General features: G+C 40.1%; 1 protein-coding gene across 1 annotated transcript; it reads left to right on the top strand.

Annotated features, from left to right (window-relative positions):
* Positions 1-5: 5 nt before the first annotated feature.
* Positions 6-21,857, top strand: TMEM47 (transmembrane protein 47). Its single transcript, XM_086469844.1, has 3 exons — positions 6-231; positions 14,018-14,158; positions 21,679-21,857. The coding sequence occupies exons 1-3, from the start codon at positions 6-8 to the stop codon at positions 21,855-21,857; spliced, it is 546 nt and encodes a 181-aa protein (XP_086325970.1).
* Positions 21,858-23,517: the final 1,660 nt, after the last annotated feature.

Raw genomic sequence — 23,517 nt, 5'->3', positions numbered from 1 at the left:
GCCCCATGGCTTCGGCCGGCAGCGGCATGGAGGAGGTGCGCGTTTCGGTGCTGACCCCGCTGAAGCTGGTGGGGCTGGTGTGCATCTTCCTGGCGCTGTGCCTGGACCTGGGAGCCGTGTTGAGCCCCGCCTGGGTGACGGCCGACCACCAGTACTACCTGTCCCTCTGGGAGTCCTGCCGCAAGCCCGGCAACTTGGACAGCTGGCTTTGCGAGTCGACGCTGCACAGCGGTGAGATACGGCTGCCCCGGCACACCCCCCACACCCCCCCCGCCCCCACCGGCTCCGCTCCGCTCCCCTCCACCGGCGGCACCCGGACCGCGCAGCTGCCCGCTGCCGGGCCCCTGCCCCTTCCCTCCTTCGACCCTTTCTGCCTTCTCCCCCCCCCCCCCCCCCCCGCTCCCGGCCGCTTTTCGCTCCCCCCGGTGCACCCCGGGGGCTAGGACTTACCCCCGTGCCTTGGCTGCCCCGCCAGCATCCCCCGAGCCGCCTCTCCTTCACCCTTTTCGCTTCAGGGACTGTATCCCATCCCGTTCCCGGGGCCACCCCGGCTCCCTCGCCGGTCCGGAGCAGTGCCCAGCGCCCTGCCCCGCCACCCCTCGCCGCCTCTCCGGGCTCCCCGTCTCGCCCGCTGCCGCCCCGTCTCCCCGCTCCGGCCGCCACCGCTGGGAAATGTCACCGGCACCTTTGTCCTCCCGCCCTCCGCACCCCTCCCGTTCCCCAGGCGCTTCGTCCGTCCCCATTACTCCTCATCCTTCTCCCTGCTTCTCCGGTCCCGGCGTTTGCCTTCCCTGGGCTGCGTGGCCTCGACCCCGCATCTCCCCGGCTTGCGGGTTGGGGAGAAGGCGGTGGTCGTCCCTGTAAATAGGGTGTGCTGGGGGAGGGGGGGGGGGGGGGGGCGGCACTGAGGGTCCGTGCTCGGCTCGTACCTCTGCCTGCGAGATGGCCTAGGGTGCAGTGCAGGAGAGGTGTGCGATCGGCTTCTGTGAACGAAAGGGGGACTAATTCCGTGTCTGCCTTGGACTGTGTTTTCACAAAGGATCCCGAGTTTGCCTAGTTTTGATTATTTTTCCGTGTGGCAGTTGTTCTCATACAGTGAGAAGCTGTTGGGGATCAAGTATCTTATCCCTCCGCCTCCCCCCCTTACGTCCTCATCCCCCAAAGTCACTTGTCTTGGAAAGTTGGGGCTTCCTAAACCAAACCCGGTTGTTATTTCGTCCCGAGTGAGGACGCCTGGACGCTGGCTCCCACTCCATCCCCCTGGGTGGGCTTCTGTGTGTCTTTCTCTAGCAGGCACTGATCTTCCCATCGTCTTTCACACTCCTTTGCCTTCTTGCCACACTCTCTGTTTTGATTTCCTGATGCTTGTTTGTTCTTCAGCTTTCTAGGTCCTTGGTCATAGACTGGTTTAATATTTTTTTTTTTTTAATGTCATGTCACTATTGCTTGGAGTACCTAGAAAACGGGTTGTGGATGATGTAAACAAGCTGCCTGTTGAATATTTTTCAGTAAATTCTTTTGTAGTGCCGTAAGTGTTTCAGTTTTATTGGCTTGTTTTATTTACTTTATGCCTGATCGCAACTTCTGGAGTCCCAATAGAAACATTGACAAATTAAGCCAGCCTACACACCCCACCACCCCCCCCCAGCGTCATGTTCATCTCCATCCTTGTCCTCCCCATGCACACGCTTGCACTAATATATCATCCATTTGGATCACCGTGCTCTCTGGTTGGGTAAATCATACAGGGACAAGATGTTTGTTTTAGGAAAGCAGGCAAGGGGCTGACTGTATATTCTAGGTGCTTTGCTTTTTCCTCAGTTCTCTGAAATCCTTGTAGTGGTTCTGGGAAATAGCTGATCTCTGCTTGAGTAGAAACTGCACAGGTTCCTTTGCTGCTGTGCTTTTTTTTTTTTTTTTTATCTGTTATTGCGTGGAGTGATATTTGAGGGTTTGAATGTTGTTTGGGGTTTTGTTTTAAATCATGTAATGCTAAAACAAATTGTAAAGAAATGTGGGTTTCAATCAGTTACCAGGGTACCTACAGAAACTTTGGAGAGCTTTCGTTTCCTTCCTCAGTATAAATGGAAATTTATGTAGGAATGTCAGCTTCTACGTGTCTCCTTAGCAACGTGAATCCTTTGCCCCTTCTCCCTTTTCTGCTGAAATAGTATCCCCTTGATTGCAGAAAGACTTTTCAGATGGCTTGAATGAGAACCTGCTTCAGATACCCCCCCACACACACACACCTCTGCACACGCTTTATTGGGCTCCCTCCTCAATCCGTCTCCACGCCACGCATGCGTGTGTACAGACACACACACACACACACATGCACGCAGAAGTGGGACATTAAGACAAGCAGGACAGCTTATGGAACAGCATAAAAGGACACTAATCTCTCGTTGCTTAAGTGGTCACCTGTCTGTTTATGGGAAGGTGGAAGATGAATGGGTGAGGATGGATAGGAATGAAATGTGCTTTTGTTGGATGCTGTGTGTGTTGAAAATTTGTCCTCTCCTGGTGTTTTCTTCTATCCCGTGCAAAAATTCCTGCCTGTCCAGTTTTATTCAAGTTCCTTGAATGAGCTTTACTCATTTTCCTCAAATGCTTTCCAGTCTGGTGGAGCCAGGTTTCACAAGCTACTGGGGAAGAAGTGAATGACTGTTTTATTTGAGGTGACTGGAATAAACCCTTCACTTTCCTCGTGCTTGGCACACAATGCTGCACTGTGAGGAGACCTGAAATACGAGAAACTACTGTTCTCCCTTCACCTTTTGCTAGTGTATTATAGTTCCCATTAAAGTCAATAGCAAGGCTCCCAGTAAGTTCACCAAGTTGGATTGGGCTGATATTTGAGACCATTTTGTGTGCTTGCCTTAGTATTTTAAGTGCACTTTCTTCTTACATCAAGAATCTCACAAGCAGTGTATTTTGGAGATAGTGGAGAGCTCCCACAGGGAAAGCTCTTTTAGCCTGATACCAGTGCAAGCAGCTTTGTAGCTAGCTAGCTGTGAAAAGCGGTAGTACACACAGGAAAAAGGCATCTTCGCCCATGGTTATAAGATATTTACTTCATCATCCCTTGAAGGAGAGCACCTCAAGTGGCACCATCAAGGGCGAGCTCATGCTAGAAGCTGTTAAAGCATATTTGAGGTTTAATTAAAAATCTTTGTTGTAATTAGATGTAGGACCCCTGACTGCTATCAAAAGGGCAACTTAGTAGTGGAGAGCAGAAGGAAATGTACAGAGCATGATTACATTGGCTGTTATAGCAGGAAATAATCACTTGGTTTTCCTTGAGCGTTGTTAGTGCTTGGAGTATGTATTCTTGCATTCATTCATTCACTGTTTTGAGGGCACTTTTTATAGCTTGCAAGCAGTCCTTTGCTCTCATACTGCTTTTAAAGTTGTGTAAGTACTTCACAATATTCACGGCTCAAGTATGTAAAATAATGAGTCAAATTAATTTTTAGAAATCTGAATATTGTAAAAGATCTTAATTTGCCTTTTTTTTTTTTTCCATGTCTATAGGGTCTATGCAAATCACCTGTTCAGTTTTTTTTTCCTGTAATGGCAGGAGCTAGAAAGGTGTTCTTGCATATCCCTCATCTCCCTCTTCCCTTGATGAAAATCTAAAATTCCCACTAATAGCAACTTCAGGAGCTGAAAAAACAAAATTGCCAGTATGGAAAGCTTCGTGATAAAATCTTGAGATCCAGCAATGCTGCTATACAGTTTCACCAGCTGTCTGGGCATAAAATTGTTTTCTATCATCAAAGCTTAACTTGGCTAATGCACAAGTTGTCTTTAAGTCAGCTGTATTTTAAACTCATGTGCTAAACTAAAAAAAAACAACTTGCAGGGTTTGGAGTGTTCCTTTGGTGTCTTTGAACAAATTTTTTTTTTTTAGACCTCATTTGAAGTGGGTGATGTCTGATTTGTGATGGTTCATTTACAGATTTATCAAGAGTTAAGAGTTATGTATGAATATTTATTTCTATCACAGCATCTCCCTAAAATGAAGTGCATCTTATGTACAACTGCCTGGTGTGCGTGTACCTGTGCAGATAGTTGCTGTCTTCCTGCAGAACTAATAACAGTAAATTTGAATTCGTGCAATAGACTGCAACCGTTATAGTTCTTTAAATCAAAGATACACAAATATGATGTGGGAGACGAAACTGGTTCCATAGAATCTGATCTGCAGGTAAACGTTGTGTATTTTGGCTTCAGCACACGTATATGCTATTCAGAGAAAACAATGGCTCCTTTGCAGCATTTCAGTTTATTGTGAAAATAGCGTATATAAAAATACGTTTGAATGGTTTCACACTGATGAACTGTATTCATTCTGGTAAACGGGGGTATATGGCTTGCTACTTAACAACCTGTATATTTGTTTATGCAACGTTCAGTTTTCTTTAAGGATATTAATGTTTGAAAGGCAAATCATTCTCAAAGAAATAAGTGCAACAGGGTCTCTGTTCATGTTTAAACTTAGTGGTGAGCAAACCATAAAGGTAAGCTTAACTTATAGCATAGTGCAATAAAACAACTCGAGTCTAGTCTTATGCTTATAATTCTGTTCTAATTTGTTCTTAAAATAAAAAAAGGCATCAGAGGCTGCTCATTTGGTAGCACTTGAAGGGGTTTAACCTTAATTATACATTAGATGCAGATATGTGAATTGACATGGCTCAATAGTCTTGGACGGTATCTGCTTGTTTTGCATCTAAGGAGTTGTTCCAAGGGGAAATTGCTAGCTCAAAAGCAGCTTCCTCATTAGAAGATCTGGATCATTGCTCACAGTTGATGTTGACAATATTTATAAAAAGCTCAGCAAGGCTGATAGTTTGCTATAAAATAACGTAAGAAGAATAAATGTAATTTTACTAAATTTGAAGAAAGTGGCTCATGCAATGTAAGGAGGAATTAATAAAACATTCCTTCTGGTTTTGAAAACTGTAGTCTGTCATTTTGCATATTACTGTCTTTAATAATCATCCCCAACGCTTTATCTGAAGGTGGATGTAAAATCAAAAGCCATACTACTTTAAACTCGGCATCTAAGACCCTGAGCAAGCTGATCTGACTTTGAAGTTGTCCGACTTGGAGATTGGCCCTGCTTTCCATGGGGAGCTGGACTAGATGACCTCCAGAGGTCTAAATTATTCTGTGATTCTGTGATGATTGGTGCTCTGTTTATGCCTGATGTCTACCTGGCTCCTTCAATGTGTTCCAAATGCCTTGAATTTGTTAACTACCCCTCACAATAGGCCCACATAGAATATTTTAAGCTATGCTCCCTCTTTTACCAATGGACCAGTTAGTTTAGCCTCAGACTTCTCAAGGCCATGCTTTGTGGGAGCGGCAGACCTAAGACTCCTGTTTGGTAGTCTGGACCTTTCAGTGTGATGGAGGCTACCATTTCAGCCACCCTTCTCCAACCAGCTAAGAGACATGGTTGCAGCACATTTGTGTGCAGTACATGAAATTTGTGTGAGCACAAATTATCTGATCAGGTCAAGATCACCATACACCTTATTGATAATATTCTTTTAAAAATAAATAAAGAAAGGAAGGAAGACTTCTAGCCTTAGTGGGTTATTGTTACTGCTGTTGTTCATTGCAATTTTAAAATCAGTGATGTATCCCATTGCTTCAAGTCTTGTTTATTAAACAAAGAAGTCTTGCACCAGTAGATTAAAAGATGTGCCTTGTGTTAAGCATAATATAGGTGGTTTAAATGTTTGATGAGATTTTATATTTAGAATTACATGAAGAGTAACCTTGCCTCTGTTACTGTTTTGTGGCCAAAGATGACCGCAAGAGATTCAAGGTAATGAGCAGGATGTGGGGTGAAGTCTGTCCAGCTCTATTGCTTTATGTGTTTTTATTTGTTCCAGTTCTGTAATATAAAGGCCATAGTTTTGATGGGAAGTAGTCCTTGAACTATTTTAAATGCTAATTGTTTTTTCTCAAGGAACAATAGAATGAGTTTTGAAAATTGCAAAAGATTGCCAGTTTGCTTGAAGAACATCGGTAACTGTGGGAAATAATTACATTCCTGTTCCAACGCAAAGCATACTTCTTCAGATTGCTAAAATGTAGTAGTATGTATAGAAGAGGTCAAAAAAGGTGAACGTTCCTTGAAAAGCTTGTATAACACGTCTCCCACACTTCTCTCCTAATGGCATAATTCTAAGTTTTCCAGGTTTTTGTGAGGTTCTTGGAGTTGTGGGTGTGTGCATTTTGTTGGTTTTTTTTTGTTTTGTTTTGTTTTTATTGAATGAATGAGTGAATATCCAGTAATTAAAATGGCATAGTAGTGAGCTAATCTCAGAAGAATGCCGTGTATCCAATGGAAGAAATGCCTGAGTACATGCTGTACTATGCTGTGAATGAATTATAGATTACATGATTTTCTGTAATGCTGTGCTTGTCTTGAAGTCCTCTGTTGGCAAAAGTGATGTGCAATGCATGTTGCCTTTAAATAATAAAATAAAGATCTATATAATGGCACCACTTAAGTCTTTATTTGAAGATACACTGCATTTAAAGGATTTTACTCCGTGATTTTAGAAATAAAGGCAGGCCATGGCTCAGAGAGCAGATATACACCCCCACACACCCCCAAAGCATATATATATTGTATAAATAAGGAATGTAAGCTTTAATCTTCAGGGGAGATGTGTGTCAGTGGGAGATGAGTAAGCACCTGCTATGTTTCGAGTTGCTCATACATCTGTAACCCCCCCAGGCATTAGACCATCTTGTTGTCTTGCAAAATCTGTCTCCTTTGCACAACAGCAGAGTTGCTTACTGTATTTTTATTGCTTTTTTTGTTCAGTCTGATCTCCTGTAGAGAGGGGAGATAAAACTTGCAATGGTGTCGAGGCACGCAGGAAGGTTGAGTCCAGCAGTCTCGAAGCCACACATAGTCTGATGAACGCAGCAGCTGAAATGCAGATGTCAGGCAAATTAACGCAGTCTGTATTTTATGCAAAACTGCTGTAGAGACCGTCCCGAGAAACTTGAGACCGTTTCTGTTTTGTGCGCTGCTCACTTCTCTGGGAACCAAACTGTCCCCTGCATGCTCAGTGGCATCTTTGGGTGGAAGGCAGAGGAGCTCTGCTTGCCGTTGAAAGGTGAGCAGAGTCTGTACAGTAGCTGTCTAATCAAGCCCCTGACCTAGCCAGTGCGTCCTTCCCAGGCTGAGGAGGGTAGGTGGTAGAGTGCTTGGTGCCCGGAGCATCCTGCTGGTGGGCTGTTAGCTTGCCTGCAACAGGGCCAGCCTCTTCCCCTCCGATTCTGGGTTATCTTGCAGTGGAGAAGTCACAGGAGGAGCCCAGGCGAGAGGGATGCAACTGTAGGTTACTGCTAAGGACTTTTCCCTCAAAGGTGAGAGAGCCCTGAGTCTGGGCTGCTTGACAGTAACGCTCAGCATTTTTGTATGTCAGTGGAAAGGTGCATAAACAGCACTGGAAAGTTGGAAGGGACTCGTTGGGTAAGAGACACTTCAAAGCATTCAGATTTGGAGTCTTTTGTACCTATTTGTTCACAGACCAAATAGATCTCATGCCTATCTTTTTTTCAAGCTTGGGTCTAGCAGGTGGAAGAGGAGAGCCGTTTCAGTCTACCCTAGTGGTTAAGAAATTCTTCTGGGAAATGGGAGCAGAGGTTCAAGGCTGAAGCTGGAGCTGGGAAGCCCTCTAGCCCTGCTATATTTCAGCTAAGGAGGTGCCTGCCTTTCCTCCTTCCGTTAGTCAGCTGCCGTCATTAGACATTAGCATTCTGTGTCTCAGCAAGACACAGGTGTACCCAGGTTTGTCCCAGTTAGCTGGTTTTTGGATGTGTCTCTGCTTGTTCTGTCTCTGACTGGCTCTAAATAACTCTCCACTCAAGTGTCAGGAACACTAAATCATCCTACAAGCATCTTGTACGGTGAACAGGAAGTGACTGATGCCTTATGTGGAGCCTCTGAATTATCCTTAGGAGGCACTTAGGGATTTTGGCACCCAGCATAAAATGCTCAACTTTCTGTTTGGGTGTTGTCAAAATCCTAGTGAATTAGAGCTATGAACCTCACTGTTAAGTCCACATGTGTTGTGCAAGACTTGGATTATCAAGGTCCCACTGCTCTGTGCGGATGAAGACAGATTTCTTGGGAAATAGCTCAGTACATAAATCCCCTGTTGAAGAAGAAACAGACAATAGTTTTGTCTCTTCCACAAGAGCTTCTCTTTAACATACCTGTGACCTAGTGTAGTTATTTCATGTGTTCAAATTCATGGCTTTCAGAAAAAAGCCTTGGTGTAGGGTGTTGTCAGTTCTGTGTTAAGGAAATTATGCATTCAGCCACAGCTGGCTGCTTCCCACAGTTCTTGTAATGCTTTTTAAGTGTCTAAGTGACTTGAGGATCCACATCCACAAGTAATTTTCATACTTCAGAAAAATCTTATTCTTAATCCATAAAATAAAAAGAAAATGTAAAAGCCAGAGTATGTGCAGCAGCTAGCAGTAATAAGCATACTATACAAACTGACAATGAGCAGAAAATACTTATTCTTTGTGATTTTTGTACAAGGCTCCACTGTGGAAAGCTGTGGCTAGAGCAGCTTACTAGAGGTTTGGTATGGATCCCGCCAGAAAATGCTTCTCTCTGCGGTGTGCAGAAGTGTACGCTACGGGGTCTCAAAAGACTGTGCTTGTGGTGCTGGCTGTACAAGAGCTGAGGATTATGGACAGAATAACTTATGGACACTGGCCTTCCCAGCTTTAGCCATATTGCCTTCATCCAGAGCAGAATTCGTCTGAGCAGCTCCTTAAAACCATCATTTTGGCTTGGGTGAGGTTCCAAAGGACTGACTTCTGTGTGGAATAGCTTTGTGTGAGAACTTAATGGCCATTGCAGTACTTACTCTACCTTGGTATTTCCACTGAATTCAACGGTACTTGGCCTTCCACAGAAGTCTCTGCATCTGATTGTGCTGAAGAAAGAGGAAATATCAATGGTTGTGCAACAAAAGTCCTTTTAGAAACTAGATCCTACCTTTGTGTTTTTATGTAATCGCTACACTATTTAAACTTTTGTTGGCTATTTGATAGCTGAGTTGATGAGTGTTTATAAATTTAGAAATGGTTTTGAATATGAAGCAATTAGGAATATCTCTAGCTATCTTATTTATCTTAGTTGATTGTTATGACATTCGGGGGTTATATTCAATTTCTTATGCATGGGTGCCTCAACTTTTTATGCTTTACTTGACATGTTCTTTCAAATTCATTATTCTTGAATTTAAATGCTATATTACAATTTCTGAGAACATTTATTAGCTGAAGGCAGATATGTGATGTTTTGTTTCTTGCCAAGGTTTTGTTTAGTGCTTAGAAGAAGGTCAGTCATTACATTCGTCATGTAACAGCTGCATGCATTTTCTTACTTCAGCCTTTATGAGGAGAGGACTCAGTGGAGGACCATTGTATGAAAGAAAGGAATTCTTGATTGTTTTTCTTAAGAGATTAATTCGGTTCACTTGCGTTATCTGAAGGAGCCCCATACACAAATGTTTCACGTGTTCCACAATATGTTTCTATGTCCACCACTCCTTTTACTGTACAATACGATGTAGATAAAATACTTAATTTTGGGGGAACTTGCTGAAAACGTGAAATCTGTGACAATGATAGCCTTTTGCATTGCTCTTTCTGGTGTTAAAAAATGACCTAGTTATTAAAATAAACATTTCAGAACTTTGAGATATTTTCTCCTTCTTTTATGGCTTTTCCTGGTTTTATCCTAGTCCGGAAGTATTATTTTGCACAAGGAGTAGAGCAGTTAGAGCTGCTGTTAATTAAAAATGAATATACAGCTTAAAGCTTTAGGTCATTTCATTTGGGGAGAAGAAGGGAGGAGAGTCACACATTTCAATGTGCAATTAACACTGTGCTTCCATATCATTAAGAAACAGGCAGAATTTCCAAAAAGCAATGAGACCAAGCTGTCCTTACAAAAAGGCACTGACTTACATGTATGAGGCATTAACAGAAAAGAAACATTATCGTCATGGATTGGGGGTTGGATGTGTTTTCTACTGAAGATAATTTTTTTAAATAAATAAATTTTACACCATATATGTTTTGAAAATATGTGTTAAGTACCTAAGTTTGTATTTATATATATTTCCAAATACTGAAATCCACATCCCTAAGATAATAGTAGATTGTTATAATAAAAATTATGCAAACACTATCATCAGAACTACAGTATGTATTTCCCATGGTTATAGACATTGTGATACTTCTTGTGCAGTACAAAAACATATTTGGATTTTCAGACCTAAAATAGTACACATTAAGTGAGGCTTTTCTTAAGAAATCTAGCTAGTTACTTAATGATTGTCAAAAATGTGTTAATTCTAGTTGTTTGGTTGGGATAGGTGGCATTATCAATGTAATACTTAACGTATTGCTGAAGTGACGGAACACTTTGAAAAAGTTGAGTTTCTTTTGGCTCTACAGTTATAAACCAACAAAGCAACTTAATTTGGGCATGACTGTGAGATGACAGTGCTTTTTAAAATCTAAAAGTTTTTTAGGATTTGTGGGAGTGCAATTTTACTAGTTCCTGACATTTTTCTTAGATGTTGGATGTGTAGTGTAAATAAACCGTAGTGATGTATACTGAAAAATACTGATGTGCATTCTTAAAGTGTAACCAAATTGTGTTTTGAATCCAGGAAACTAATAATTACCGCCTATAAGGTCCCGTTTTGCTCATGTTTATGCATGTTTCTATCTCTATGAGAACAAGCAGCCTCACTGAACTGCAGAGGCTCCTGAACTGAGTATAGTAACTTATTTGCAAGATTGGTGCATGCCTAGAAATGGTGCAAGCATATTTTGGATACTTTAAAGTAGGCTTATGATGTTTATGTTCTGTGTACCAGTAACACTATGTAACAGAGCAATCTGCTGTTCCCATTTTGATGCTGTGTGTTATAAATCACTCCTGGGTAGTCCGAGGAACACTACAGATTTTTATTGTAGAAAACTGTGTTTGCTATATGTGATTATATTGTTGTAGCTACCTAACTTACAGGGTGTTCTTCCTTCGGAGGTAGGGATGCAGTTTTCTTTGGATGTTTCTTTTCTTTTGTATAAAGTCCAGTGGCCTGGATTTTTTTCTTAAGAAATAATTGCTGTTAAGTAGAAAGTTCATGCAGAAGATTTTACTTCCTTAATCCAACATAAGCTTTATTTTGTCACCAGATCAAATGGCTTTCAGAATTGAACGTTAAGGTTTTTCTACGATGACAAGGAGATTTAAATGTGTAGTTTCCATGGCAGGCAACATAGGAAAATTCAGTCCAGTATTCTTTGTGCACTAATGTCTGACCTTCATGATGTTCTTTAACCAGAATCGCTCTCAGGTGCAGCTCAAGGCAAAGGCTGGTAGCATTGTCTGTTCCTTGAATGGAGGCTGGAACTAAAATGAAGAGGCAATCCCAGACATTGTGGCCCAGAGCACCATGTTCAATGTCTGATCTTCAGCTACCAGTGAGGAACGTTAAAAGCCTCAGTTTTGTCCTAGTGTTAAAATCACTGAGTAGGTTCTTTTACTCAATAAATTAATTTTGCTTAACTAAGTCAGTTCTTTTTTTAGCTGGCAGCGTAGGTGTCTTCCAACACTCATTTGTCCTTTTACCTCCCACATCAGTACTATAGTAAGGTAGTTTGTTTATTTTTTGACCTTTCCAAAATCCATAGATATTATCTGTCCTGGAAGTTGAACTATATTCTAACCTCATGCTTGTATCATCTTTGCCTTAGTTCTTTTCACTTGTTTGATGGTCTTGCCAATGTGGTTTTGGAAAGCAATAGGATACTCAACTTCTTTTCTGTTTAGTTGCTACTCCAATATTGCACACCTTTCGTTTGCATTAGACTTTGGCATCTGATTGATGCAAAGATAACGTTTAATATTTTATTATGTGTAGTGGCTTTCAAAAAATCTTAGTTTTCCCATCTGACACTTTGATTTATTTCATCAATTTTGTATGGCTTTTAACTTTGGGGCGATACAGATTTATCTGTCTAGTCTTTGTATCTATGTAATTTTCTAGTGCAAGGATTCCTTTCATGTTGTTTCAAAGTGGTCCATTCTGTTTGTTTATTTCTGTATTTTATATCTGTAATGCACTCTGATACTGGAAGAATACTTTCTAAATCATCAGTACACTAACCACTTGGTGTTTCTGAAGGATCATGTCAACGTTAAAAACCACTCTTCGTAACATTCCTGTCCATAACTAAAATTGCATTTCCATCCCAATAGTAGTAAAGCAGTGGGCCACGCAGCAAACTGACATTATAGATTGCATGCTGACAGTAGGAGAATGAGAGATTGTTCTCAGCCTGGGGTTTTGGTCCAGTAAGAAAACAAGGAGTAAAAAAGCTTGGAAGGTTGACTACTTAGAAATTAATGTATTAGTAAACAACATGCCTGGATTTTTAAAAAGAATGAAAATAAATGTGTGTACTTGCACAAACATGCCTTTAAAATAATGTTTTTTAGCAGTATTTTTATAGCGCTTCTATTCACTTTCTTCTCTTAATCTCCTTCATCCTTTTTCATATAATATATGAAGGCTTATTGGTGAGAATAGCTGCCAGCCTTCCATTTCCAAACCCCACAGCTGCACTGTTGATATCTTCAGCAGATTAGATCCCTCTTGAAACTGGATATACTGTTTTTTAAAACACTGACTTTTGTTCTTTTTAACAGAGAAAGTGGCTTTGTTGTTGTTGTTACTTAGTAACCTTAAGATCTCTAAATTAATTTTGGAAATAATTAATCTTATTTTCTTTAAAGTACGTAATGCATTTGGACATCTTATTCTGGATATTATATGAGTGCTAGTATTTTCAAAGTAATGAGAGATGCATTGGATCCATAGGTCCTTTTCGACAAGCTGATTTTGGATCATTATGCTTGAACTACTAAATAGTAGTGATACACAGTAAATAGTGATCTGATTCTTTTTCTTGATGCCCATTATTGGAGAGAGACAAGGTCTTGTATACTTTCTTTGCAAAAAAAAAAAAAAAAAAAAAAAAAAAAGAGACAGCACAAAGCCCATGCCTTTCTAAAATCGTACAGAAGCTCTTAAGTTAGATCCTAGATGTTGTATAGACCCATGATGGCCATCAGTTTGCAAATGGATTTTGGTTTATGTGATTTAATATTGCAAGGATGTTGTTCATAACTGTATCCATTATGTATGAAAATAACTAGAAAATATGCTGGGCCAAATCCAGAAGTTGCTTTTGGGGGAAGAAAAGAAAACCTGACACTTTGGGATAACTGACATTTTAAAATGGACTTAAGGTTTGACTCTGTCTGTATCTAATGATCATTACTGCCTTTGTAAGGGCTTGACTTCCACCTTTTTTTTAGTGTTGAATATTTTTTTATTATTCATTTGAACATCATCTTCCTTTACCCAAGTTTTGTAATTCATATTATGTCACCTTGATACTTCCCAAGTGACAGGTGTATATGATCAGCCTCCATGCATTTCCCTTCCTATGTCATCCTAATCAGCTCAAGCAGAGGTTTGACTTTCGCTGTCTTCTGTGAGAAGGTTATGGAGACTGGGGGCCAGCTAACACACACTAGCTAATCCTGACCCAGCCTCAATTTCTCATTTTACGTTGGACAAAAGCCAGGGGAACAAATTATTCAGGCTTACTGAGCCAAAATCCCAATGAGGCCAACTAAGCCTTGAAAAAGTGTGGGAGGTTGTGGCACTTTGCTCCTGAGTTGCATCTGTTCTATAAAGGTGTTTCACTAATTGGGAGAAGAGAAATCCAAAGCATACTTGTTTATTTCCCCGAGCCTTTATGCAGCCTCTGTGTTCCTCATATTCTGCTGCTTCTGTGAGACCTATGGGCTTGTTTTACTGAACTTGGTTGTTTGTTTTTTTTTCCTTTCTCTTTTTTTCCCCCCTAGACTGGCAGATAGCTACTCTTGCTTTGCTGTTGGGTGGTGCTGCCATTATTCTCATAGCTTTCCTGGTTGGGTTGATCTCTATCTGCGTGGGATCTCGGAGGCGGTTCTACAGGCCAGTTGCAGTCATGCTCTTTGCTGCAGGTAAGCAGATTACCAGCACCATTATGAAAATTTCATGAGAGCAGCTTCACTTTTGTGAAGGAAGACATGCCTTGTTCTGCATACTAATTCAGAGGCATTTGGTTTACTTCTGTATTAACGCTGGTGACGTTTTTCAGGATACTGATTCTGCATGGCGTTAATCATTTTTGCAGTTGCACTATTATTAGTTCATAAACAATTATTTATTTGCATTCTATTTATTGGTTTGTGAAGTACATGCAGCGGGGGAAACTACAGAGGATAAATCTCAAAGTACCATTTTTAAGCTGAGACTTTGTGCTGCTTGATGTCCCCATTTTTATTCTTCATGCAAAGCCATTTCTGTTATTTTAATTTTCTTACTTTTACAATTTTAAAACAGGAAAATCCATGCCCAAATGTGAACCCTTGAAGCCCTATGTGTGAAAATAAATAGGATTATGTTGCAAGGTGTTTATATATGCCCGTGTGCCATGAGGAATTACTTTCAGCTTGCTTACTTAGTTATTAATTTAACAAGCTGTCACAGCGTAGTCCCTGTTTAGTTTTAAAAACATGAAAATGGAACAGTTTATATAAACTACCACAAAATCTTAAGGGAGACCTATGAATCTGAATTGTTCATAAGACTGGTCCAGTGAGGTATAATTACAATATCAAATCATCTCCTTTTGTACATTCTGGTGTTTTGGGGCTTAGTCAGCACGGATGTTTCTGCTTCTCTTGAGATTCACCAAGCATAGTTTGCCTTCATCCTGTCACTCATACCTGCATTGGAGCCAGCAGCTTAAGCCCCTTCTGATAGCCCATAATGAAGAGGATGACAGAACCTAGTCTTCGGGATGTTTTAAAAAAAGCCACTTACAAGGATATGAAAAGATGAAAGTGCAGAATTTGCAGGGTATTCAGGAATGAAACAAAGCTCCGGGGAAGACTCCTGCTGCCCCCTGCTGTTAACGTTACCTTGATTGAGCTGCAGCACTTCAAGATGCACTTTTATTTGCTCAGGGGATGTTGGTAGGTTATATTTCATTTGCTTTGAGGAAATGAATGAAACCTAGGATCAGTTTTCCTGGGCGGAAATTGTACCTTTTTGTTTTATGTGTTGCATTGCTTGCTTGGTTGAATGAATAAAGTCACCAGTGCCATAATATTAAAATATAGTATTAATTCTGAGATTATAAGGCATGCTGGACAGTTAACTTTGAAGGAAATGGGATTACTGAATTTCTTTAGTGGTTTCTTTTTTTGCTTTTGACTTAATTTCTCATAACATTGTGTAGCAATTTAGTAATTGTTCAGCCATACATTGCCTATCTTGCCATATTGCTCATTTAGCATATAGTTAAGTTTGTCCTAAAAAAAACCAAAACAATTTTCCCCAAGAAAAAATTTCCCCAAATCCTGCTGTGTGTCTTAAAGCTTAATCTAGTCTCTTCTGCATAAAATTAGTTCGAGTCTTTACTGCAAAAGATTGAGAGTAGAGGGGTTTAATTCTTACTTGCATTATAAAGGGAAATATATTGGTGCTTTAGCTCATGAGTGGTGTTCACCTCTTTCCTTTGTTGCCTCTGTGTGTTTGTGCATGTGTATCTTAAATAGCCATGACCTGAAGCATATAGGAAGAAGTGAGATGATGAGGCCAAGACAGCCTGCCCCGTTCTTCTTCATTATCTGGTGAATCTGAGGAGAATCCTTTTGGGATTTGATGCTGCCATTGTTAGTGTCATTTTCTACAGATTTTATCTTTGATGTCAGCTATTTTTAGAAGTGAATATGGACTGGCATATCTTGAAAGAATTACGGAAAGAATCCCCTGCTGAAGAGGGGAAGGTTAAAGATTGCAGCACAATTCATGGATTGTAACTGTCCATGGATTCAAACCTTCGTCTCTGGATTTCTCAGGAAATCTTTGAAGATAAACCCTGCCCCAACCTGTGCATCTGCTGACAACACCAAATATGACTCTGCTTAGGAGTCTACCACCTGCCTCTGGAACAACAACACAGAATGAATTGCCCAGAGACATTTAATGATCTGTGTGGGTATCAGGTAGAAAACGTCACTATGTGGGAGAAAGGACAAAATGGAAAAGTGATTTCCAGGCACTTTAGAGTCCAAACAGTTGGCTCCAGGCATTTTTTTTTTCTTTTAGTTTTGATTTATTTTGGTTTATTTTTCTCTTTTTCTCAGCTTCAAGTTTCAGTTAGCGACTCTGTAGGTGAGGAAGAAGATTGACTGGAAGAGATGAGAAAGCAAAGGGACAAAAAAAATAATTCAACCTAGATACTGAGAATAAGCCAGCAAGTGATCAACAGATGTGAATGTGTTTAAAATAGATGCTGTCAGCTCTGTGTAATGGGGAGAGGAACAGAAATACATCAGGTAATGGAAAAACATGGAGCATACAGAGAGGCAGTTGCAGGACACCTGCGTGGAGCCACCTTGGCTCATATAGATCTTCCCAGCATTTTTGGTCTAGTAGAGGTCCCTGGCTTATGTACTTGCTGGGGCGTCTTAGTGCTCATGAACTGAGCTGGCCCTGAAAGCTGCATCCTCAAAGTACAAGCTGACAAATTTGTCAAGTGTAAGAGTCTCACGATATGGTTACCAGATAACCGAGTGCTAACCAAGTCTTAATTTAGAAGTAGAAAGAGAAAGTGTAATTGTTGAAAGTCCATAAAAGCAAACAAAAAAGGTAATTTGAAAGATGTTTGCCTTCTGGGGCTGGTTTTAACAATGTTTAGAAGAATAACCTGTTGAGGTTAGTAAGCTTTTAACACATTCTACAGGATGCTTCTACATGTAAACTACAGAAAGAGTGGCTCAGTGAAAGTATTATAGGTGAGAGTGGAAAAAAAAGATGGCAGATAATATTTGGAGAATACTTAGAGGATGTATCTTTCTGTTCTGACAGAGAGTCAGAGCACAGTCCCGCTGGATTGCGTCCTGAGATCTGTGCTATAACCTATTTTCATAATGGTGTGGAAGACAGCCTAACAGTCTACTTGTCAAATTTTACAGTGAAGCTAAAAAAAAGTTGCAGGTACGTTGGAGGACAGAATTTGATTTTCAGAAATTGATGCAATGGTCTGAAAAAGTAGGACTGACTTCAGTAGGATGTAGTGCAAGTTGCTACAGGGCGGCAAAAAGTCATATCATCAAAGAAATATTGATAAGAAAGATACTCTGTAGGTCATGTAGTCCAACCTTCATGTTGAGGCAGGACAGTCACTAACAGTAGGTCGATCAGCTGCAGCTTTGTCTGGATCAGTCTTGAAGAACTCCCAAGGATGAAGATTCCACAGTTCTCCAAGATGGTGCCATACTGCCCTCCTTACGATTTTTTTTTCTTTCCTGATGCCTGTCCTGCATCTCTGAAACTAAGAGCTGTGTCCATTGCCATTATCTTAGGTTGCCTGGCACTGCAAAGAAGAGGAGTTTTTTCCTATCATTGTTGCAGCTGCATTTTCAGCTAACTGTAGGCTGGTTTGAAATTGCTCCTTAGCTACTTCTTTGTGAGTCTAAAAAAACCTTGCTTCCTCATCTTCCTCTCAAGGATGATTTGCTCCAGGGTTCTCATTATCTTGGCAGTCCTCCGGACCCTTGTCCTTTGGTTAGTGAATCCATGTTTACTACTGATTGCCTTTTTGTTCTGTGTGTGCTTGGAGGTGAACTGCAAGAGGATGTACTCCGTAATGTTTCCAGGGACTGAGTTGAGCCTATGATTCTGTGGATTTTTCACTTCTAGCCTTTTTAAAGGTGGACACATCTTTATGTCTCCTGATCACTGATTTTTCATAGATGATAGAGGGCTCATGATCACATTGGCCAACTCTTTGGGTCAATCCCATCCATTCCCATAGATATGGATGCAACTCTAAGTCATCCCTACCTTGTTCCTGCGCTGCTGACACCTTCCCAAACCGTGTCACTTAGAGGTCCTGGAGAAGGTGTCATGGTGCATCGTCTGTCACTAGACTGGCTTTCCTGTCCATCATTGTATGAATATTTTCTGAACTTCATCTTGCAACTAAAGCATCTGTGGAAATTCTTTATTACCCTTTTTGCCATTTCCTAGTTTCATGTTCGGCTCCAGGTGGGCTTCAGCCTTCCTGATTTTGTATCTAGGTCTTAAAACAGTGCTCTTATACTCCTGTCACTGTCTATCCTTGTTTCCTGCTTGTGTGTGCCACTGTCTTGCAAATTCGTCAGGTTGTATTAACTACAGACAACTTCCTAGAGAGCAGTTGCATGTGTGTTAACCTTTGAAACTGCAATACCCATTGTTTACTAATGAAGTGCTTTACTCACTTGAATAGGCAGGAAGAATGGTGTAGAGAACAGAAATAAAGAACTTGGTAGCCACCACCACCATTTTCATAAATATAGACCAATTAGAAAGCCACACCGCAAGGTTTTCCTTGACAGCAAAACTGTTATAGTCAAACATTTGAACAAGCAAAAAAAGATGGACTGAAATTATATTTTCCTAGTTTGAAAGCATTTATTGTGATTTCTGCATGTTTAGTATGGTGGGTGCATACAATTGCATATATTTCATGTAAATGGAATAAAACTGGTATTCCTATTCCTGTGCAGTTTTCTTGCAAGCATCATAGTACTAGTCATAAAAATGGATCTGAACTTGAATAGTCTAGTTTGAGATGACTTGATGAGTCTCTTTTTTAAGTGGCATTTTGAAGTGGATTTTTTTTTTTTTTTTCAGGATTCTTTAGCAGCCTTTTTTGCTATGGGAAAAGACTAGTGCTTCTGAAGAAAGGCAGTACATACACTTTCCATAAGCAGGTCAACATAGCATGGAGTTCCTTTAAATTCATCAGAAGCAGATTCAGTAGTTGCAAGCACTGGTCTCAACATCTTTTTGGGTCACACTGATAATTTTTCATAACTTCATGAACTGTTGTTTCTAGCCTACACAGGTCCTTTCCCACTGTACAGGGAGAAACAGTGACAGGAGGCAAAACCAGCATAAAGTGATACAGTGTTACGCAGTGTGGCTGTTCCCGCTGTCCAGTTGCTGCCAGCACTTTGAGTTTTACAGTATTGTAACTGGACTAATAGTAGCAAAAGCTGGAACCCTCACTATAAAAATGTCTAAAATACCTGTTGTGGGTGTTACTGCTTTAGCAACATATTCCTCTTCCAAAAGAATCACTTTTTTGTTTTGTTTTGACAAGTCCAATCTGTAGATTAAAATTCAGCGTACTTCACTTGTTAGATTGAGGGAAGGTGGAGAGCTTCCTTCCTTGGCACTTGACACAGACACAGAGAGAGAGCAATTTCTGTATTGACTCAGCAGAGGTGCTGCATCCCCAGTTGAGGAAGCCAGTAAAAATCTTGCTTATTTCCATTCAGATTAGGAAATCCTTTTTGACTTTGAATGGTCTTGGAGATGTGTCTGAAAGCTGAGCATATGTTCAGGTGTTTTGTGATACGGTGCTCTCATTATACAGAATTGGAATGGATAATCTTTTCATAAGAGTAGGTGCTGCCCCTAGTGTACCCTGTCAAAATTTCCCAGTGTTGCCCAGTGTTTTGTGAGCTGGCAGACAAAAGTTATATTAAAATGAAATAACACAAAGTAACAGTTCAATAACTTTAGGATTAAAAAAATCCTGTGGATTTTGGTGTCTGCATCAGAAAATACATTATCCAAATATTATTTAGATTGTCAGTCTCAAGTAAGAGTCCAAAGACTAGTCTGGAGGCTGGGTAGGAGGGAGGAAGAAGAAATTTGCAGTGAGTGTTCTGTGAAATGTTATCACTGAGGGCATAATGAACATTTGAAATCATGTCCCCATACCAGCCCCATCCAGAGGACAGGAGAGTGTTAGTCTCCAGTGCTAATGAAAAGTGCCAGTTTGGCAACACCGAAGAGTGCATGTGGGAATGAAAAGGCAAATGACAGATTTTGAGTGTGTGTTCAAGCAGTAGGAGAATATAACTAACATTATTTTATTTTCCTATAATTTCTCAGTGTAATTTCAGAAGGGCTGTGGTAGTCTAAAGTAGTCTTCCTCTCTGTTCTCCACTGGCATTTTATATTGGCACTGGCTTTGTAACAATTCTGTAAATAGCGTTCATTCTTCTTGCAGTACCTAATAAACTGTAAAAAATTGCCTAGTCAATGTTAGAGAAAGTAGTTACTATGGCATTACGTTGCATAGCATCGGACTTTGATCAGAGTCTGTCTCGGGCCTGCAAATACTTAAGCATGTGCTTAATTGTGTGGATGTGCCCACTCTGCCTGTGATCGGGGGCTGGGGTAGTTTGCAGAGACAGTCACATGCTGAAGTCTTTAAAAATTGCTAGAGTTAAATGCTGGAAGGGAGCATTGCCATAAGGCCGTATCATACATTTGAAGGGGAAAAAAGGATGTTTTGTACATTCCTGTGATGCTTAGTCTTTTGTCGGTGGCAGAACCAGAGGCCTGAACAATCACTACATCATACAGCTTGTTCTTGTCTTCAAGTGTAACTTTCACCTGTTTACCCTGGAAACTCTTGTCCCAATTTTCTTGGCAGTACACGTGCATTTAAAAAAGAATGGATACCAATAAAACTGAAATCTTCTTGTAAAAATTTGGGTTCTTCGTCTTTGTATTTTCCTTCTCAGGTTACTATATGTAGGTTTTTTTGGATGTAGCACAATAATTAACAGGTTTGCTGAATTCCACTGCAGACGTGTGGATCAGGCTGCAGGAGATCTGGCACTCTCAGAGACACTGCTGTAGAAAGTAATTATTTTTAAGCTTTTTACTGCTTGGATTTGGTCTGGTTTATTAGCTTTTTTTCATCAGGAAGCATTTCTGATCCACCCCCTAAATTCATAATACAAGGCAATGTTTTGCCAGTTGGAAGTTTAGTGACTGATCAAACTTTATAGATTCCTTAGTATTCTGTGTAACAATACCATTAATTCTAATTACAGTGCACAGTAATGCATATAAAATATGTAATTCAGTGAGTCTCTGCTGAACATAAATACTATCACCTACTACAATGAATTCTTTCTAGGCTAAGTAAATGATTGGATTCTGAGCTATATTTCTTAATATTCGTTTATTCTTGCTTCTCGTTTTGACTTATAATAGCTATAGAACAAGTGTTCTTAGTTTTGTTGTTATGGAAGGAATAATGACTGCAAACTAAAGTGGAGAGGAGAGACAGAAAAGAATTGGGAAAAGATTGCTTTCACTGTTTGTTTCATGGACGTCTGAAGAATCATTGTTATACCATAGCAATAACATTAGTTCATCAACAAGGGAATATAGAAGAACTACTCTGTTCTCTGTGAATGAAATGAAGGTGATTTTGTTGTTTGGTTTGGTTTTTTTTTTTTTCCCAAAAAGAGCAGTGCTTACAAGGTAAAAATGCACCAAGAGCATTTTAAATGTGAATTTCAGTTATGTGATGTTTTCCTTGCTTTATGGAAATGAATTAAGGTTTCTTCTGACTTTTGTGTTGTTTGTTTTTTTTTTTTTTTTTCTCTTTCAGTTGTTCTTCAGGTGTGCAGCTTAGTCCTTTACCCAATCAAGTTCATCGAAACGGTCAGCTTGAAAATATACCATGAGTTCAACTGGGGCTATGGTCTGGCTTGGGGTGCAACTATATTTTCATTTGGGGGTGCCATTCTTTATTGCCTGAACCCTAAGAACTATGAAGACTATTACTAGAATCATTAAATGAAAAGAAAAATAACAAAAGGATTACCCCATCTTTTCTAACTCACAGTTTTTTTAGAACACTTGTGGAGCACCAAACAGTCTGCTCTGTTGATAAAATAGCCTTTGCCTTTTGGGTGTGAACACTGTAACCAGCTTTTACAACCATTTAAAAGAACTGCAAACACTAGGATTGCTGATCTTACATAGGCAGATGCTGCAAGCTGCTGATACTTAAGCTTCATTTTTCCTGACAACAAGCAAAAGGATCTACATGACAGCGATCATTGTGAGAAAACTAGTCGGAATGAGAATGCAATGCCAGCATCTGCTATTGCCTTCAGGGGAGCAGCTGGTATAGGCTCCATTTAGAAGTTTTCCTGTATCATAGAGGATTCAGATGTCTGATAAGCAGGCAATGGCATCCTGTACAATAGGCTGTGTTGCCCCCTTGTTACTTGCTCAAAAAAGCTCTTAAGGAATTAGTTGCAAGTGGCTGTGTTGAGGGCAGTGAATGTAACTGGTTAATGACTTCTCTAATATCTGCATTCAGCAGTCTTCTGGGAGAATAATAAAAAACAAAACAAAACAAAAAACAAGCCACCAACTACACAGGATTTCTTGAATTGGTAATCGACATCACCGTGCCAGCTGTAGGAAATTGTTGAAGGAAGTCCAAACCTGGAGACATGTGCTTCTGACTGTGTGGTTGGAAGTTGTCTCGGCTCTGAATATGTTGCTGGGAGGGTGGAGATAAGGGGAAGTGGAATAGGACCTCATCTGTCCCCGAGGCATCTAAAATGTATGAATGAATTGCAGTTGTCCTAAGTTCCCATTTAACTTCCAAACATTGTCATGAAAAGAGTGCATATGGAACAAGTTCAGTTATATTTTTGAAAGGTATTTGTTAGTATAAATTAATATATATATAATACAAATATAAATGCAGAGGGAGAGAGAGACAATTTGTGTTAAAATCGTAATACAAGCTGTGATGCAGTGGTTAAAATACTAACTTTGTTCACATTCTTGAAAGTCTTGGATTGGTACCCCCAATTTTGGATGATGTTACAAAATAAACACGAAATGGTTTGTCTTCTGTGTATGCCCTTGTACAGACTCTGTGTTATGGGAAGTGCTTAGAAATTCACATCAAGTTAAGGTAGAACTGGACAAAATGACTACTTGCTATTCCATGTGTAATCTAGTACTTACTAAAAAATCTTTTCTAAGGCTGTTGCAAAGAAAAAAACCTGCCATTTAAAAAAAAATCTAGTTCAGCTGTGTCTCTGATCGTCAGGAATACAGCTGGGACTCTGTCGTGGCCGTATTAAAACATGAGCACTTCAGGAGGCAATCTCTCTTTTTTTTTTTTTTTTTTAAAAAAAAAAAAAAAAAAAAAAAGCTGAGTTATAATGGACTGGCTGATGCTTATGTACATCTAATTACTACTTGCTTAATATGTTTCATAATTAAAACATCCAGAGGCTGTACTTATGAAATGAAACCCAAGATAAAATAGGGAGAACATTCACATGAATTTAATCCTCATCACTTTTGGTTTTGTTTACAATTTGCTTATTTGGATATTTTCAATTAATTATGAGCATATTTTTATACAATTCTAATCTTTAGAAATAACTATTTTTTTTAATGGAGAAATTTAAAATAT

Source organism: Leptosomus discolor, chromosome 1 (assembly GCF_034619465.1).
Source record: "Leptosomus discolor isolate bLepDis1 chromosome 1, bLepDis1.hap2, whole genome shotgun sequence".
Lineage (NCBI taxonomy): Eukaryota > Metazoa > Chordata > Aves > Leptosomiformes > Leptosomidae > Leptosomus > Leptosomus discolor.
Note: the sequence above shows the minus strand (reverse complement) of the source record. Positions and strands in the feature narration are given on the sequence as shown.

Excerpts from the sequence above, each read along its gene's own strand:
- TMEM47 (XM_086469844.1), top strand. The coding sequence starts at position 6 with ATGGCTTCGGCCGGCAGCGGCATGGAGGAGGTGCGCGTTTCGGTGCTG. Across the intron at positions 232-14,017 it reads CGAGTCGACGCTGCACAGCG|ACTGGCAGATAGCTACTCTT; the intron begins GTGAGATACGGC and ends TTTCCCCCCTAG. Across the intron at positions 14,159-21,678 it reads AGTCATGCTCTTTGCTGCAG|TTGTTCTTCAGGTGTGCAGC; the intron begins GTAAGCAGATTA and ends TTTCTCTTTCAG.